This window comes from Centrocercus urophasianus, unplaced genomic scaffold, assembly GCF_019232065.1.
Source record: "Centrocercus urophasianus isolate 14NV4802_14NV808 unplaced genomic scaffold, USGS_Curo_1.0 seq_15, whole genome shotgun sequence".
In the NCBI taxonomy this organism is placed as follows: Eukaryota; Metazoa; Chordata; class Aves; order Galliformes; family Phasianidae; genus Centrocercus; species Centrocercus urophasianus.
Window position 1 is genome coordinate 42,938,602 of NW_024884697.1, and position 19,523 is coordinate 42,958,124.

The 19,523-nt window shown below is 42.1% G+C and overlaps 1 protein-coding gene across 1 annotated transcript in view; it reads left to right on the plus strand.

The window, feature by feature from the left end:
• CRADD (CASP2 and RIPK1 domain containing adaptor with death domain) overlaps positions 1–16,909 on the plus strand; it is a 73,998-nt gene extending 57,089 nt beyond the window's left edge. The window contains exon 3 of the mRNA XM_042815699.1: positions 15,180–16,909. Coding sequence (XP_042671633.1) covers positions 15,180–15,475 — 296 coding nt within the window. The 3' untranslated portion in view covers positions 15,476–16,909. The remainder of the gene's footprint in view (positions 1–15,179) is intronic.
• The last annotated feature ends 2,614 nt before the right edge of the window (positions 16,910–19,523 follow it).

The following is a 19,523-nucleotide window of genomic DNA, read 5'->3' on the forward strand; positions in this document are numbered from 1 at the left end:
CCCCCTCTCTATTAAAAAAAAAAAAAAAAAAAAAAAAAAAAAGGACAAAAAAAAAAAACCACCACAAAAAAAAATTTTTGTTTAAATTTTTTTTTTTTTTTTTTTTTTTTTTTTCCAACAGAAGCTGAGGAAATCATTATTCTCCCTGTCACTTTCCTTCCCACTAGAAAAAGTGGGAGGAGGAAAGAAAGCATTAAAGGAGGAAGAAAAAAGAAGAAAAAAATGCATTTTCTAGAAGTAGGAGGGGATTTTTATTACAGAAAAGCTTGCAACACACCTTTGGCACAGCTGCTTCCACCCATCTGGACACAGGACTGCATGTTGGCTGGTGTGGGATATGTGACAGACAGCTGTGGCAGAAGATCAGCCATGGGCTTGAGGTACTTGCTTGTGAAAGCATCAGTTCCTTTGAGAAATGGTCATGACGACACCTACATTCACAAAGAGAAGGCACCGAAGGCCCACAGTTGCTGTAGGCCAACCAACCGGGGTGTCAGTGCTCTGAGTGAGCCACATCAGCGACCTCCACTCAGCCCCAGTGAGCAGCAAAGGCTGAGCAGCAGGGAGCGACCATTCCAGCACTTCAGTTCCGTACTTATGATGGCTTGGGACAATTTTTGGTTTGCATTTCTAGCACCTCGTAAATTAACCTCTCTGATTAAAACTGCGGAGACATAACGGATCTCCATCAGCATCTAAATATAGGCACCTTTCACGAGCAGGAAATCCAGCATGGATGAGCAGGATTGCTCCTCATCTGTGATCCCTTTGGATGCTTTTCCTGTTTGGCCTGTTTCGGCCCAGCTCTTTGGAGCTGTTTGAACTCTCTGACAGCAGTCTCTGCATACATAAATGGAGACACGCAGAGCCTTTTTCAGGAGCTGGGATTGCCAACTGTCTGTCTGTCCTTCCTTCGTTAAAGACAATGAGGCCAGTCTCACTGGGAGTTTCCAGACAGTACAGTGTGGAAGCCACAAAATACAGTAGTTCAGATATAAGACTAGAAGGCTGTTGGTTTAGAGTTCCTGGAAAGCCTGGGATGGTGTACAAATGAGCTAATATCTAAAACATCTTCAAATATGTTTCTAAATCAAATGTTGCACAATTAATGCTTCAGAGGAATAAAAAGTAGAAACAGACTTGCTTTTCTGTGCAACAGGACAAGCGTGTCACATCTAGTGATTCCCATAGAAAAAATGTGAACTTCAAATAAAAGTCAAAACTGTGCCTGTCAGTCTAACCAAGTGTATCAGATTGGGACAAACAGAGCTGTAGATTCTTGCATAAAAGCAGAGAAGTTCTGACCATCTCTTTCAGGCAGAGTTTTGTCTTTTCAAAGTCTTCTCTTTTAGACTCATAGGTATATTCATGCATTAATTAGACTTTTTCTTGGGGTCAGAGACGGATGAGCACCAGGGCTGTGCTGCAGATTGCTTCAGCTGCCTCCTGCTGTCCCTGCACGTAGCTCTGATCTTTTCTGATAGATCTTCTCAAGCTGTGTTTCTTAATGAAACTGTCTTTGGAATAGCAGTTTGTGGGGTGACAGGGCTACATTTTTTTTTACAGTTGTGTATCTGACACAATTTGATACATTGCTTGAGATTGCTACATTCAGTTCAATAGCTCCAAAGACACTTCTGTTCCCTCCAGACAGCACGCTCCCGTGGCACATACAGATGGAGGCATCCGTTTATTGACTGAGTTTCTCCAGTTGCATGTGGAAACAATTGCATGACACAAAGAATGGTATTAAAAATGGCTTGTGCTTTCCTTGCTTGGTTTACAGAAGAGAGGGGTCTGTTGAGTCAAATGCTTTGGACCTGGCTTTGGTTTCTCATGCTCATCCTGAAGCTCTTGTCTGCGGTTTCGCAATCCGTCTGTACAGAACTTCCTGAAAACACTCAGGCTCTTTGCAGTTTTCAGCTTGAGTATCCAAACTCCCTCAACAGTTTTGGAAGTGAGTACCTTCATAAATCTTTAGGCTGTAAAATGTGCACAGCAAGACCTTCTCATGACATGCCTAAAGTGCTCAAACAATGTAAATACGGTATAAATACCACTAAATAATAGGTCTCGAAAAGCCTGAGTCAGAAATACTTTTATGTTCTTCTTGACCTCTTTCAAGTAGACAAGAAGGCCTCATTTTCAACATAAAAAACTGAATGGAGATGTTTAAATAATTTAGTCCTGCATCTTCAGGACAGAACTCCTAGGCTTTATAATCACCTCAAAAAGCTGTGATCTACAAAACGAAGGAAAACCAAAGCATGAAAGCCAGATTTTCATCTGTTTCCTGCACTTGAACCTGTAAACTTTGCACATGACCCCCCTGTGCTTGTTATTAACATATTGATACACACTAAAGTGCAAATGGAAGGTCAGGTTAGGTAGCAGGGCTCTGTTGGTGAGGTTTGTTACGCAGCAAAGTTCAGTTTGCGTATGTTGATGTGGTGTGTCATATTCCTCAAATCAAAACCTGAAGACAGTTTCTCAGAACTTGTCAGCCTTGCATTTCAGAAACGTTTGGTTGTTCTCACTGCAGCTGGGAGGAGCCCATAGACACAACTGAGTGTGGAGTGTGTGAGGTTCAAACTGTTTCTCCTTGTCTGACTCCACAGTCAGTTAGAAAGGTCACTGCATCATGCATTTTGTTTATTAAAGTCAACCAACACCTAGCACTTAGATCTGAAGAAGAGAGGAAGAGAAAAATGTTCAGGTTTACTGTTCTGGCATGAAAATTGACAGCATTATAAAAAATCCTGATATCTTTATGAGTTTGTTTAACTAGAGAGATGTTTGCTTAAGAAAAATTTTCATTTCCATGTTTTAAGATTGCTTTTCCATTTTTACCTCTAGGAGGTAGATGTGATGTCAGCTGTTTTCAGCTGCTGAGCAAGTAAGAAACTCTTCTCGCTTGTTCCTAGCATGGCTTCAGATTTGGCTCCCCCAGGGATACAAGCATAGTTTGTATTTCTGCATCTCTGTGACAGAACAGAGTTGTTTAGTTTCTTGTTTCGCCTTTTGGTTTTGTTTCAGTCTCACTAACATTAGCAGAGCTGCGTCAAATTCCCAAACCAAGTAAAATAAATCTTCTACGGTCTGTCTGATCTTCCAGCCTTTTCATTTCTGATGTTAAGACATTTTTATTTCTGATTTGCTATGCATAACAGCCAAAATGACTGAAATTTTGATTCTGAATCAAAATCTGACAGCTAGTAGACTATGAAACTGTGAGGGAGAACATTGCTCTGCATGCACGAGACATGAAAATTAATTGCTTAAGCACAAGATTTTTTTGGATGTTTAGGTTTGCTATATGAATTATCCCACTAATACTGGCATAAATCTTATATAAATATCTTAAGTAATACGAGTGTTTGCTTATAGCCTGTTTGATTTTGAATATGCTTCAGTTGCTTTGGCAAAATACTGTTCCTAAGAGAGAAAGAGCATGGCTACAGCTGTGAGTCACCTCATTACTTTCAGTACTGTCCTGGGACCCTCAGTGAGCGCAGTTGGTCGGAGTGCTGCATCCCAGGGCAGGTACAACGTGTGCCAGCAAGCACATCCTGCCGGGTGTGAGATCAGCACTGAGGCAGAGGGGAAAGAAAGGCAAGAACTTGTAGTGCAGAGTGGTTTGTGCAGCAGGCTATACCTGCACTCCTACTTCTATTTCTCAAAGGGAGGCTTGCCAGTTCTCTAAAGTGAATTGCGGAAATTAAATCAAAAAAGGGATGAATTTGACTTGCAGATACCTCAGACTTTCATCTTTTTTTTTCTTTTTTTTTTTTTAATAAAAAGTTGGAAATGTTCATATACCTATATATACACACACAAATGTGTACACCCGCAGATGTGATCTCCCATTTGCCGTAGAGATAAATGAAAGTCCTCTGACTGTGACCCTTTAAAATTACTGTCCTATCAGTCAGCTGGAATTGCTTTCAGTCCAGCTGTGTCAAATAAGTCACGAGATTCCAGATTCATTTCTCCCAGATCTTTATGTGATTTGGCACCTGAGCAGGCTGTGGTGCTGAGCCCCATTATTTTGGGAACACTGGTTACCTATGGAGCACCCAGCCACAGCTGAGCAGTGTGTTTTAATACCAGTAACTGGTTTTCCTGGGGATTTTAAAATGTCAAAAACTCTACGAAAGCTCATAAGCCTTTAGGGAAAAAGGTTCTGTTGCAAGAAAAGGAGCAAAAAAGAAGCAGAAAGATCGAAGTCCATCTTGCTTATGGCAGTTGGTGAAATCTTTCACACCTGTGCAAAATGTTTATGGAAGGACGCTCAGCTGACCCATTGGTAGCGTTTTGATTACTTGCTTTGCATGGGTGTAAATGATTAAGTGAAGTGCCAAGCAGTGGAGAATTCAGCATAATGATAGCACTGTTTTAGCTTGCTCTGCACAGCTTGTTCTATTAATATATGTGGTCAGGAAGGAACGCAGTCTCACTTTGCTAAAATCTGAAACTCAGTAAAGCATAATATGTGCAGTATTAATTTTGGTTTGACACCTGCCAGGCAAAGATCTTCATGAGCCAAAGGCATTCTTCTAAACGGAGTTCCATCTGTTGCACAGATCTTTGATTCTGATATTTCTGATTACTCAAGCCAAGGCAAAAAGAATAGCCAGCTTGATGAGAAATCTCTCAGTGGAATGAGCAGTTTTATCAGGGTTAAGTATAACGGCTTGTTGTCCTGTTTTGTTTAGGTTCTGCAAGGGAAAAGTGGGTGACTAGTTGTGTTATATAACAGAACAGTCCTGCGTGTTGGCAGCGCTAGCTTTGTTGTTGCATGAGAGAAACATCTATAGCAAAGTCCAAGTGCGTGTTTTTATCTTTGAAATGCCTCAGCCTTTAGAAATATTCCTGTGAAGGAAAGTTGCTGGTAAAAAATTTACTCACTCATTGTGGTTATCGGTAGATAAACATCCCGTGGGTCCTCCTATGGCTCTTGCACACAGAGGAGCAACAGAATTAATGCGTGCCTCAGCTCCTTCAAAGACATTTGAAGTCAGCATTCAGGTAGTTTCTGTCAAAAGAAGTTATGTGCCAATCCCTCGACAAAAATTGTACGGTGAGTTTGTCATATAACTGACAAAATAATCATTAGTTGCTCCAGCTGTCTTTGTTTTGCACTTAGAGTGGTGAGTTCTTCTGTCAGTGCTGCCCTGCCCACCTGGATAAACACTGGTTTCCTATGGAACCATGAGAAGTCTGCTGCAGATACAAATGTGCCTTATGATCGTCATGACTTCGTACAACCAGCCACTGATTGTTAATTACTATTTGTGACAGTGCATAGAAGAGACTTGATTGAGAGAAATGATGGCTCTACATGGTTCAGACCCATAATTAATGGTTGAATGTGTTGTGAGTATTATCAAAGTCCATTGAATTCACTCAGAACTGCCGAGCATTCAAAATTAAACAGAAATTCGCAGACATACTTTAGAATTTGATTTTCAGCATTATTTCTAGAGTTGACTCTTGGTGTGACTGATGGCATATAAACCAGGGACTCTTGTCTCTGCTCTGGCAGGCTATCAGATAGCTTTGTACTAGCACATAGTTGTACTTGGCTTCCAAAAGCATGGCCTTACCTGTTCTTTCCATGAAACTTTCCAAGGCATATTTGGAAAAATCTTTGGCCAAGATCTGAATGCTGACTATTTGTATTTATGCAGTTCTTCCAAGCTCAGGTGTTCCTCAGAATCTTCCCATTAACTGGATGTTTGTTTCTTCTTTCCTTAGTGCTGCATGCTGAACTTGTTAATGCAATTCATAGAGTCATAGAATCATAGAATCAAGAGTCATTGAATCATAGAGTCATTAAGGCTGGAAAAGACTTTTATGAACATCTCGTCCAGCCATCAGCCCATCCCCACCATGCCCACTGACTGCGTCCCTCAGTGCCCCATCCACACAGTTCTTGAACACCTCCAGGCATGGTGACTCAGCCCTGCCCTGGGCAGCCTGTGCCACTGCAGCACCACTCTTTCAGAGAAGATATTTTTCCTAATTTTTAGCTGAAGTATCACTGCAAGGATGCTGTGGCTTCACTACTGTGTGTGTGGCTTATTTATGTACAACAATGTTCTATGTAAACGCATATAATAAATAAATGTAAATCCATGGGAAATATCAAGCAAATGTTATTTCCACTTCAGGTACTAGAGCAGTAAGGTATAATGCTAAAACTGAAAAATCATGAAACACAGTATAATTTAGGTGATCCTGCTTGAAAAGGGAGCAGGCATTATAACCTTTTGTGTTTGTGCTTTCTTTGCACAGGAATTCTTTTCCTCTTACGCATCGATATACGTCATTTAATTTATACATGATTTCTCAGTGTGCAACAGCAGAGAATTACTGGGTAGGGTTGTAATTATTTAATTTTCACATGAAACAGAACAAAATCCGTGGTATTAACTGCTGAAACTTCATCCCTGCTCTTCCTGATAGAAAGCAATTGAAAAGTGACAAACAGATTAGCTTCAGCTCCTCAAACCCAGAGATTGTTTCCTGCAGCCTGAAGAGGGTGAAAGCATGGATTTATTTAGGGACTTCCCTGTCAATCTGTTTAACGTGGATTAAACAGGACTAATACTGAAGGCTAACAGTCTGCAGAAATCCGTGGAGGTACAAACATGTTAGACACATTACAAATAATAAATCCTGGAAAACCATGCAGCTACTGGAACTGAATAGTGAGAAAACAATTAAAACCTTTTGTCATGAATGTTTATGTTTCAGGTTTTACTAGTCTGCTACCGCATCCACAGCTACTGTGCATCCGTTAGTAAGTGATAAAGAAAACATGAATTAGCTGCTGGTACTGAGCCATAATAGAAACATCTGCATTCTGGAATTGCCTGTAGATTTACAAAATTTTATGCCACCTTTTTTTCCTACTCTAATATCACCAGTTTATTTAATGTCACAAAGCACAAAGCTTTACAGAGCTTGCAGATGAAGAGGTCACCAGTGAATGAAGATATATGTACCTTTATATTACTGTAGAAACGCATAATAATATAATAATAATCTCAGTGGGAAGGAGTTGAATTTGGTGCCAGGGGTGGGTAGGATCTTACTTGAGGGAGACTATTTAAAGTTGCTGTGGCAGAGACCTTTCTGTTATGCAGCGCGTTTTAAAACCAGCATGATGTGGAAGAACGCAGCCAATCTTTGTAACGTGTATTTACTTTCATTTTGATTAATGTCTGATAATTTAATTATGAGAAGTGGAAACGTAAATTACCGCAATAGAAGTACACTTAAGGGTAAGCGTGTTTTACGATCTCTAATTGCTGAGGTTGGTTTTAATCATACACATTCTGTATATTAATGACTGCATGTATTCATAAGATCAGAAAATACCCTCTTGCAGAAACTTTAAAAGTCTGCATCTGTGAAGCCTACCTATAGCATATACTCAGGTGAACATAAAATTCTCTGTCAAATTTGTTTTGCTCCAGCATAGTCAGTGCTTTCTGCCCTTATATGTGCTTATAGTACAGACTCCATTCTGTAGTTTAGTCAGAGTATTTCAATGAAAAAGGTTTCATTTTGATTACATTAGAGAAGACAGTATTTATTCTGGATTTATCCAGGCATTCTTAGGAAGGTAACTGGGCCTATTCTTCCTGCAAAGCTGCAGGGTTGTCATCACCAGGATTTTCCTGTGTTGATACAACTCTATGGAAGAAGGGGGAGTTTCCAAGTGGAAATCAGCGCATTTTTGCCAGTCATCATTAAATGATGTCCCCTGATACAGTGAAATGGGTTGAAAGAGGTAGGTGAGACTCTCAATAATGAGCAAAAAGCTACAGAGGTGGCAGCAAGCATTGGCAGATGGAACAACGACCACACTCTGCCACCATGACAGACAAACAGCTGGGCATGTGCTAAAAGCAGAAGTACATCTTCTCAGTACATCTTCTCTGATGATCTTCTATTTCAGTCTTCCTTTGTAGATTATTTTAATCTGGGTGTATTAATTTTATATACAGAAATATGTGTAATGGGGTCAGATTTCCATGTTCAGGTACTGCAAGGTATGGTTCCATTTTTCTCATTCCCCGGTCCAACAGTTTTTGAAACTCACCGACATCAGGAAGCAGACCACAGTGGTTTGAAGAGTCTCTTCTGGATGGACTGCATGATTCATATTTACAGATTTGTACAAAAAATACCTGTATGGTGATATATAGAAGATAAATATTTTTCCATATTCCACGGAGCATGATTATTTGAAGCCGTTGCATTTTACTAGTGTTCCCTTCCCAGCCTTTGAATCAGTTTGATGTATAATTTGCCACAGCAAAGAGAAAAAATCAGCACCCAAATTATGCAGTACGAGTTGGTTTCTGGATAGTCTGCTTGTACTTTTTTTTTACTCATCAGTGTTTTGAGCTGCTTTGTTGTGTTTGAATGGGTCTTGAATCAGGCCTTCTATAGTTCACAGCAATGAAATAATCTTATAGTGCTTCCTCAACATTTTTAATTCGCACAGGACAGCATAAGTGCTTCATTCTCCATGCAAGCCCACCAAATAAATCTAGCATGGTACATTCCATTCAGCACTCCCGTCATTCATTGCCAGAGGCTGGCTTAATGCTCATGAATTAGGATATGCTGTAAGAAGAGGGCAGGCATATGCCTTCCATTCTGCCTGTTAGGACAGGGATGAGAGAGAAGAACTGAACAAGAAAGCAGAAGAGCAGCCCCACAAAAGGAGGCCCACTATCACCTCCCATCCCCTTTTCTACAAATTGAGCCAACCCGCTCCCCGTGGTTACCCAGCAGTTACCCTCTTTATTCCATCCTTCCCACCATGACCACTTTCATCATCTGGTCTTGGATTTTGTGAAGTACGTTACTGGCTAGGAGCCCTCAGGACTCATAATTTCCTCTTTACCTTTCACCCAAGGTCTCTGATAGCTCATGGAGGGCTGCTGCTCTCCAAAATCTCAGATCCCTCTGTTATCAGCAGCCTTACACTCTCACCTTCCATTCAGGTTCTGCAGCCCCTCCTCAAAGCTCTTGAAAGCTTGTCCCAGCCTGATCCTCCAAGTGTTGTTCTGCTTCACGATCCAGTTCTGCTGTTGTGCTCGGCCCAAGGGGATTACGCTTTAAAGCAAATCGACATGATTACACGCAGGTTTTTTTGCTTTTATGACACTTAGTCATTAAATGATTCCTGGAACATAAGGCACCTGCCAAAATACACAGCACACAGTCTGGCAACCATGACCAGACCTGCTCAGTCCTGGGTCGGCTGTTCTGACTAGTTGAACAAGTGCACTGCGTTTGGAGGGGGCTGGAGGGAAGCAGCGACTGCCACTAGTTCTTTCTTACGTATGTTTTCATAGAATCATAGAACCACAGAATGGGTTGATTTGGAAGGGACCTTAGTTAGTTCCATATTGCTGCCACGGGCACGGCTGTCACTAAATCAGGCTGCCCGGGGCCCTATCCAGCCCAGCCCCTAGCTGAAGTGCTCCACATGTGTCTGGCTGCTGGCACATGAGCTTTGGTGCTCTGTGGTGCCCTTGTCACTGGGAGTGCCCATCTTCTGTAACTTAGTTTCCTATTAACCAAAGCTGTGCTGTTCTCTTCTGAGGGCTGATATGTATACTTGCCTACCCTTAGTACCTTCTGAACCTGTTGGCCAGTTTCAAGAAACCTGCCTACTTGCAGCAGTAGAGAAGGGTGATTTCATCAGTAAGCCTCCAGAGAGGTCCTGTGAGGACTGGCTGAAGCAGGAGTCAATCAGCTATGGGACTCACACCTGGGGAAGCAAGGCTTTTTTTCCGCTTGTGCTTGTGGGACTGCTTGCTCCAGCTTTAACACTTCTCGGGGAAGAAGTGTACTCCAGATGCCAGAAAAGACGATTAAAGAGGACTCTGAAATGCTTGCTTTGAACTCTTTAGATATTATGAGTAGGATCTGGTAAGCGTGTAAAGAGAATAAAAAGGGCTAGGCAGTTGATTCAGATCACTGAAGGACTGTGCGCCTACCAACAGGAGATGTGGAGGCCAGAAGCCTGCCTAAGAAATTATTCCTTTCTGCAGTCTCATTCCCAGCTGTGCAAGATTTGAAGCCCAGAATCACCTGCCTGTTTGTGAGGTGATAATACAAAAATAAGAGTGTTTGCCTAGTACTTTCAGCCAAGGATCTTGCATTTGATTTTATTGCGTCTAAGCATACCTTTCTTCCCAGAAGTTTTCTCTTTCTCCACCAGCCTCTGTTCTGGAGGCTGGGAAGTGTTCTTAACCCTTCACAGGGAAAATTTTCTGGTTTTTACTGGAATTATTAATGAAGAGAAAGAGAACAAAGTAGAGCTTTATCATGCTGCTCAGCACTGGGATGTGCAGCTCAGAGAGACCTGGATTCCAGTCTCTTCCAGGACTGCTTCTGCTTTCTTATCCAGTGAGTGCACTTGGCCATTTTAACAGATAAAACACAGAGGCAGTGCTGGAAGCAGAGACCAGTTCCCAGAACATCCTTTCCCAAGGGGCAGCTTTAACCAGCAGTTACAGATAACAGGTGGGCCCAGTTATCCCTAACTCTGTCCTTAACTGCCTATGGAGTTGTCCTCCAGGATTAGGTGGCAGCTGATTGGGACTTTTTCAGCATTTTGGATGCAGGCACATCATTTCCATCAAAGTACTTCTTACACAACAGATAGCAAAAACCAGTAAAATGAATTGACTGCATAAGGGAGAAGGATCTTCAAAACTCTTAACAGATGCTTTTGGTCACACACAGAGAAGTCATATTTACACAGAAAAGAGTCGTTCAGACAAAAGCACTTTAGGTTCTGAGGAATCAGCTGGGCACTTTGCAGATCACCCAAAAACACCTCAGTGCTTATTACTGCTGTGTCCCATGCTGGAACCAAGCTTGTTTGCTCCCTTATTCAAAGCTCACTTTGCTGGACTTTGTGCTACATCCTCTCACTTCTACCAAGGGGGGCTGAGATGGGGTGAGTTTCTTTTTCCATCTCCCTGATTGCTACAGCATCCTGGAGTTTTGTGCTTGAAACTGGGAATGTCTCAAAGAAAACTGAATGCCAAAGTGGGACCCGGATGCTTTTGCCCCAAACGTATTTTTGGTATCTGGGTTGCTCTGTTTTGTTTGGTCCCTGTCTGTGATAATTTCTATTTATATCCAGATCTGTTTCCTGTCCACACTCACTAGTGTGGCTATGTCTCCCACTTTGAGCCATGGTCCAGAAGCATGCAGGCTGGTAGTTGTCAATGTTTTCTTTTTGTTTTCAGCTGGGATGGCTAGGATTAAGGTTGAGGGTAAATGATCTTCCTTGACCAGCCAGAGCCAGTGGCAAGGAGCAAGTGGAGAAGGGGAGAAGCCCTTCCCTTCGTGCTGCAGCTTTGAACAGGAGGAGCCATAGTTCTTTCTCTGGGTCAGTTCCAACTCCAAATCCAGGGTGGAGAGCATCCTCCCTGCTTTCAGCCCTGAGAAAAGGAATTTTTGTGGTCCCAGTGTTGCTCCAGCAATCTGGCATTAGAGCAGCCCTGCCCCAAGTCAACGTGCTCCCCAGCATAGAGCTGTCAGCTTGCCATTTCTCAGGGGCTTGGTGGTTTCGGTGTGAGCAGTGAAAGTTGGACTCTTAATCTCCACAGCATGCAGCCATGACACTTCACAGAACAGACTATGTCCACAGCTGTTGTGGTCTTTCACTTAGCCTGCTCTCTGGAGGTAGAAACACCGCAAATGGTCTTTTCTGTAATACCCATCAGCACCTTCCAGGTCCTCCTGTGAAATACAGCTCACACCACTATAGCAAAATAATGAGCAAGCAGCCCAGTGGCACCTTGGGTGCAAGTCAGGTCACCCTCCACAAGTCCCACTTCTCCCCATTTCCAATGATGCAGTATGAATTTCACAAGCCTGTATCTATCTTAAACACAGACATCTTCATAGTGGATCCACCTAAAGCTAGAAAAGCTTCATATCTTTGCACATTTAGGTCTTAGTTTCCTGAATGTATATTTCAAATGCAGTCAGAGCATCTGCATAATTAGAATTTATACTGTAATCTTGCTACCTCGTTCAGCCTGTTCTGACCAGTGCAGATTGTAAGCGGGGGTCTGCAGTAAAAATAACCAAAACAAGCTGTCTTTAATGTTTTTGCAATGTGTTCAAAGCAGCTTGGTTGCTGCGGACAGAAAAAGCATTTCCCTTTTACCTGAAATGCCCTTGTGTTTATTAAATTAAGAGTGTTATTAATCGTAGATCATATCCAAACCTTTATATTATTTTACATTTGTCATAACTAAATGATCTCACTAAATATTTCTGTATACCTCTAAATAATGTTGCCTGTCATGTAATACTTGTCTTGGTTTTTTCTCAGTGAGAAGTGAGCTGAAAAAGAGCTATCACAAAAAATAAAATGGGACTAAAGTAACAGGCCTTTGTATTGAATTTAACATTTGGCTCCTGTCCCAGAATTTCCTGCATCCATATTGGAATCAGATGCTAGCCCAAGATGAAAAGATTTCCTGGATGGGTTTTATTCTTATTCTTATTAAAGGGCTGATAACAGGCTGAAGGCAAGATACTTGTTGTAGTAAAAAAATCTGCCTGATATCAAAGGCTGGATGGACAAGCTGACATATATTGTTGTTAGGCCTCCCTGCTTGATCACATTTCAGTACAATAAAATCATTCTGCTAGTGAACACGAGATGTAAAAATCTCAATGTGAGAGCAAAAATCTTGGGCTGGCAGGTCCTCCTCCTGGGCACAGAGTTCTTGCTTAGTATCTGAGACAGTACGTGGGTTCAATAGCAAGAAGTACTGTTTGCTGCAGTGCAGGGTAGCTGTCTTTATTGTAAATTGTACTTATTATCAAATACGTGCGTTTGCTTTTGTGTTCATGACACGCACTCAGTGGTCTCGATGTGCCCATGGAACTGGCACTGTGTGTAACGGTGGTGCTGCTCTTCCTTCTTCGGGAGAGTTGTGCTGGGGTGACAGGCCGCGGAGGCTCCTTTGCCACTGCTGACATCGACAACAAAATGTACAGCCTGCATGCCACAGAGCCTTTGTCTTTGCAGATGCGTTCTTGGGAGGAGGTGAGCTCTGTCTTGGGTGTTCTTGAGCTCTGTGATGAGGACTGGAGCCACTGACCTGACACAAACCCTTCTGTCTCAGAAGCCGCTGAAGCTGAAAGGTGGTCTGGACATTCAGCCTTTGCTATTGTAGTTGGGACCTGTGCAAGAAAGCTGTGTGACCTGTGTCCTACCCAAAAACCAGCCACTGTGCCAGTTCCTTTGGCAGCCAGGAGATGAGAGGCCCTAGCGCTGCGGTTTAACCCTGCAGGCAGCTCAGCACCACCCAGCCACTCACTCACACTCCCCAGGTGGAATGGGGGGGAGAATTGGAAAGGGAAAAGTGCAGAAACCCGTGGACCTGAGATAAAGACAGTTTTCTAGGTAAAACAAAAGCCGTGTACGTAAGTGAAGCAAAGCGAGTAACTCATTCCTTGCTTCCCATCACCAGGCAGTGTTCAACCACTTCCAGGAAAGCAGGATTCATCATGCACAATAGTTTCTTGGGAAGACAAGCGCCATCACTCTGAAAATCCATCCCTTCCTCCTTCATTGCCCTGGCTTTTATCGCTGTCCATGATGCTGTATGGTATGGGACATCCCTTTCATCAGTCTGGGTCAGCTGTCCCGGTTCTGTCTCTTCCCACCCCTTGCTGCACGGCAGCACGAGGAGCTGAAAAGTCCTTAGCTCTGTGCATGCACTGCTCCACAGCAGTGGAAACATCCATGTGTTGTCAACACTATTTTCATCAAAAATCCCAAACACAGCATCACGTGAACATGTAGGGAAAAAAAAAATCTCTATTCCAGCCAAAACCGTGACACCTAGGTGCTCTCCAGAAAGCAATTTTGCCTTTACTCAAAACAGCTCCATACAACACTCATGTGTGATTGGCCTTCAACGGTACGAATGGTCACAGGCTCTGGGTATTCCATGCAAAAACAATTATTTTTTTTTCAGACAGTGGAGTAGTGCTTTCTAGTGTTGCTGTTCTGCTGTGGCAGAGACTGTGAGCAGGGTATTGGAGCTATAAATTAGATTTTGCAAAGCAGCTCTTCTGGAGGGAGGCTGCTGTTTCAGATTGGCAGGCTATAATTAGCATTTTCCTGAGGTTATTTTTGCTCTGTTTTGACGCAGTATCTTCAGTGACAAGAGTAGAGTAGCAATTGCAGCTTGCATTGACCCTTCATTACAGCTTGTGGTCTCAAAAGGTATCAGTGAATATGTTTTGCAGATATGCTGCTTTTCTAGATACACCTTTTCAAAGCAACTGATCTGTGGTTTGAATTTACAGGCAGAGAACTGTTTCACCAGCACTGGGCGTTTACAGCATCGACGTCAACATGTGAGCTTATACTCAGTGCTCCTATTATAGTCAGCGGAGAGAAATGTGCGTTTTTAGAGGAGTAATTCATCTAGTCTATTTTAAACATCTTCTTTCAAATATACAAATTGTATTCTAGAAGAGCCTGTTTCTCTCCTCAGCAGTAATTAATCCTAGCACTGTTAGGGTTTATTCAAATAAAAGAAAAGCCCCCAGAGCTGGCCATCCAAAGATGATTTTGCTATATATGACAGCAAACAAAGAATAAGCAGCATCCTAGGAGACTGAAGACTTTCTGGTAACTAAGGAATCAGTTATTTCTGATGTGTATCAACAGAGAGACAGGACCGAAGTGATAAGTTATTATTGGTCCTATATGTGTCGTTGTCATACTTGTACAGCAAGGCTGATTTTCAGAATGTGCTGACTGCTGGAATCATGTGCCTTTAAAACCTTTCTTGTTCACTCTCCCAAAATCTATAATTACTTTTGAAAGTTCTGGCTTCAGAGTAGAATTCTGATATCTGGATTATTGGCATTCAGAAGCTCCAGGCTCTCTAATAAGGTCCATTGAGCATTAGTTTTCCTCTAATTAATCTTGTATTTGATTATGTAATTCATTTTTCCGGTTGAGTGTCTTGCTGTTTCTCTAATTAATAAATTATTTCACCTCAGCTTTGCTTATTCTCTCCTTGTCAAGGTTCTGCATTAATATTTGCAGCATTGCCTAGTGACGTGTGCTTGCATTTTCTCTCTTTTTTTTACAGATGCAACCGAAATTGCCCCATGTATTTTGAAGAGTTCACCAACAGATCAACAGGTGAACAAGCTTGCGAAGAGACTGGGACCCGAATGGGAGCATATTGTTCTGTGCTTGGGTTTGTCCCATGCTGACATCTATCGATGTAAAGTCAATCACCCCCACAACGTTCAGTCACAGATAGTAGCTGCATTTGTGCTGTGGAGACAGCGCTTTGGGAAAAATGCAACAATCCAAAGTCTGCAAGCCAGTCTGATGGCAGAAGAAGTGGATCCTTCTGTGATGCAGTACATGCTTGAGTAAAGCCTTGCCGTTCATTGGGAGCTTTCAATTACTTTGCTAAATTAAGTACATCGCTGAGACGAGTCGAAGATCTGGTGCATCAAACTGGCAAAACCGGGGTTGAGAACTGTGATTTTGTTAAGTTTCTACATTTCAGTTTTCTGTGGCACCTTGTGACTTGTAATTCTTTTCATGCCAGGTTTCTTTTTAGCAGGCATTAGAAAATGGATCACTCTTTCCTCTTTCTTTGCTCTTGAACTATTCCAGTGGGGATATAGGGTGACACTTAAAGTCCTTGCACACAGGAGGCCCTGCAGTCAGTTCAGCAAGGTTTCCCATTTCACTGTGGAGGCAACACTTGATTTAACCTGTTTTCTGCAGTATGGACTAAGAACCTTTTTTACTGCTGCTCCATGCTAATTCCCTGATATCCCAGTAAGAAATGAGAATAATCACTGTTACTAATAAAATGATTATACAGCAGTTACTACAGGTGACCCATTTCACACGGGTCAGAGTCTTAGCACGTATCATTTCTTGCTCGGGTAGATGGCTGCCACCTTACTCCACCTTTTAAACTGGCCCTAAGAGGGAGTAACAGGAACCTGGTGTGCTCGTGAGGTCTTTTCCCATTATAGTTTAACAGGTGTAGGTTTCTCCAAGGAGGCAGACACTGTGTAAGTGTGGGTGGGGAATTCTCTGGGAAGATATGCAGCAGGAAAGTGACCAGAGGATAGGCAGGGAAGGTGCCTAAGAAATGAGATGACTTCTAAGTTTCCCATCTTTGTCTCAGCTAGAAAACTGGAAGACAAACAGATGTCTGCTGAGTCTTTGTACTATAGCATGTGTGCAAAGGCAACAGAAGCAACCAGCTGCTCTTAGAGACCTGATGGCAAAAGGCTAAATACATGTTAATTCTTTATAGGCACTTTACTGTACTGTAAATGAGGAACAATGTTTGAGTGCAGGGTTTCCAGGTCTATTTATGAGCAAGTTCTGGTAGACCATTTCATCTATACAGAGTCATTGCCAAATAACTTCCCATCCTACAGGATCTGCTCCATATAATTTAACAGCTTAACAGGCTTGTCAGAAATCTTTACTAGAGAAAGAATGAGCTTTATTGCCTTTTTTTCTTTTTTAATTCTTCCTCTACTCTGATTTTCGAAGCCATTTCCCAAAGATGGGAAAATAGGAAGAACAAAGACATTTTCAGGAGACACTGTCTGCCTTGCTTTTCAGAAGCATGAAGAGAGATAACATGTCCTGGCAATTCCTGCAGGTCCTGAAGTGATCTGGTAGTAGTCTTCTGCATACAGTTTTCACCTTCAGTAAATCATGATCCTGTTATACCTCATTTGGATCTTAATTAATCATATAATTAATCATATTCTGTCACAGCTATTTCCAGAGTCTAAGTCTATCAACAAGTCCGAAATAAACAGTTTAAATCGATTTAGGCCGTGTTACTTATTTTACTAGTTTGTGATGCTTTCATGCCAGCATAACTTTTTGTTGAAAAACTCCTAGAGGTATGCAAAGACATTTGGCAAATTCACATAGACACGGTGCAAAGAAAGGAATGCGAGGACTCTGAACCTGTTCTGCCACGAGATGAGCACCAGTGTGACATGGAAGAGGGGCAGAGCGGCGTCCCTGGCAGCAACTTGGAGGGAGATGTGGAGCGGGATGAAGTACTGAAAGCATGGCTTACAGGAGGAATGCAGCTGACGTGTGCGACTGACATAAATGGAAGGACCTTGTCTTGTTCTGAGCAGGCATGGGCCAAGTCTGAACACAGACTGGTGGCGTGGGGAGCCATCCCCAGTTAGCCCAGCCTGAATGCAGCCAGTCCTGCAGTGAATCAGTAGGATGGGTGGCACACTCACAGGGTCCTGCTACTTACTTCTCCGCATGAACTTTGGATTTTACGTTTTTCTTTTATAAGGCCAATGTCAGATTATACATAACTATATTTACAGCATTTTAAAGAAAAAAGCTTGGAACAGGTTCGAAGTCTCATGCCAAAGAAGCCTTCCTAACCAGTCAGGTATCCTGACAAAGCACCTAATTCATAATTTATAGCTGCTTTCACGTTCCCAAGCCCAACATTAATGCTGTAATACTTGAGCTGCAAATACTGAAGGGAGAGGTTTACTTGTTTTATGAGACTTTTTCCATTGCTGTTATTTTTAAATTCATGGAAATGTTTCTATTAGACTCTTCAGTTTTATTAAGGCTTGTTTTTGCACCACACAAATACAGGGACACATTAAACTTGACAGTAGTATTCCTTTAACCCAGTGGATTTTTCCATCTACTTAAAAATATTTTTCTTCTGTATGTAATGCTTTTTTTTACACGAGGATGTAATTAAGACAATTTAATTCTTCAGATGTAAAGCAACGCCTCTTATTCTCTCTTAGCACAGCCAAGAGATCTTAAAATGTTTATTCTTCTCTGGCTAATTTGGGAGCAAATGTTATTTGTTTAAATGTCACTCTGAGGCAAGCCTGCACTCGAGCATTGTTCAGGGGGAGGCAGCTCCATCAGCGAGTGTCCCCATCTCTGCCTTCACACTTTGGGTGACAATCCAGGGCTGGTAGGGGCTGCTCCCTGCCCCAGGGACGGTGATGGGAACAGCCCCCACAGAGGTCATCTCGCCTGGTGGCAGTTCAAGTGTTTTCAACTGTGTTCTGGTTTCTGAGCTGAAGCCAAAAAAGGCTTTTGAGCACAACTGGTGTGATTGCTCTGTACTTGTTTGCAGCAGTGTTTAGGTGCCCTGAGAGAGGAAAGCAAAGGTGGCTTCTGGGTCTTCTACAGAAATGAATGACTTGACTTCTAGCTCCCGGAATAAGCAGCCATTGCTTTTCTTCCTTGACTTATAAAGGAGATACTCGGATCCTATTTAACTCTTCAGAGGTAAGTAGGCTTTACAAAAAATTGTTTTGTACTCAGAGAGTACAGGCAAACTCTTAGCATAGCAATAGGAAAGGGCTAAGAGCAGTACTTCCCATCTGCACAGAGCAACGTGGATTATGACAAAGGAGGGACCACATGACCACACGGATTAGGCTTCACATTGCTCTAAACAGTGGCTGGAGTGTAGAGGAGAACTAAAATGCATTCATCTTTGAGCTGCTTCTCCGAGATGATGTGGGGGAAGTTTCCGCCTTGACTCATATATTACGACAGCCATCGATCTATGGAATAAAACATGTTGCTGAAGGCTGGAAAAACAAACAAAAGTCACATTATATTCAAAGAATATAAAAGGCATGCTGATCTTATTCTAAATATGGTCATGCTGCCAATTTTGTTTCTTACTGGAAATAAAAACAAGCTCCGAGAGCTAAACTATTTATAAGCTTCTGTATTCTGAATGGCTGCAAACTAATCCTGAGGCATAGCAGAAGTAGAGCTGAAAAGACAGTTCCTAAAAGGTTTGTGTATTTACAATAATTTACAATAATTTACAATCTTTTTTTTTTATTATTATTATTTGGTGAATTTACAAATGGTGTCCGGATTTCACTAAATGAGAAAAAGATTGACCTTCGAGGTGTCTATCACCCGATAAGTAGACCTAAAAACAGACCTAGTGATTTGGCTTCTTTTTAGCCTGAACATAGGGTCTTTCCTAAGAAAGAGGAACAATTGCTGGAAATGGAAATAATCTTTCAAAACATCTTTCCAGATTAAAAAAATAAGGATGTGTTTTATCTGAATTCACTTCTGAACCTGGCATCTTAGTTGTGAGACAGATGAATTGGTAATTTTCCTTTGAAGCTGTCGGGGAGGGCTGAATGCTCAGTGGAGCAGAGCGGTTACCAAAGAGCTGATGGTGCAGGAAGACTCCTGGTACTTCTGTATGGAGACAGCATTAAAATGCCTGCACGTGCTGCAGATGCCATTTCTGACACTGATGTTGGATCCAGGCCCCAAAAGAAAGGAGACAAAAAGTCTCTTATTGACTTCAATGCGCTTTGGATTAGGCTGTCTCTAATTGGAACCTGCTGAAGCGTGGTACTTTTACTACCTCCCTTTGAAAAGCAGTCTTTATGAATTT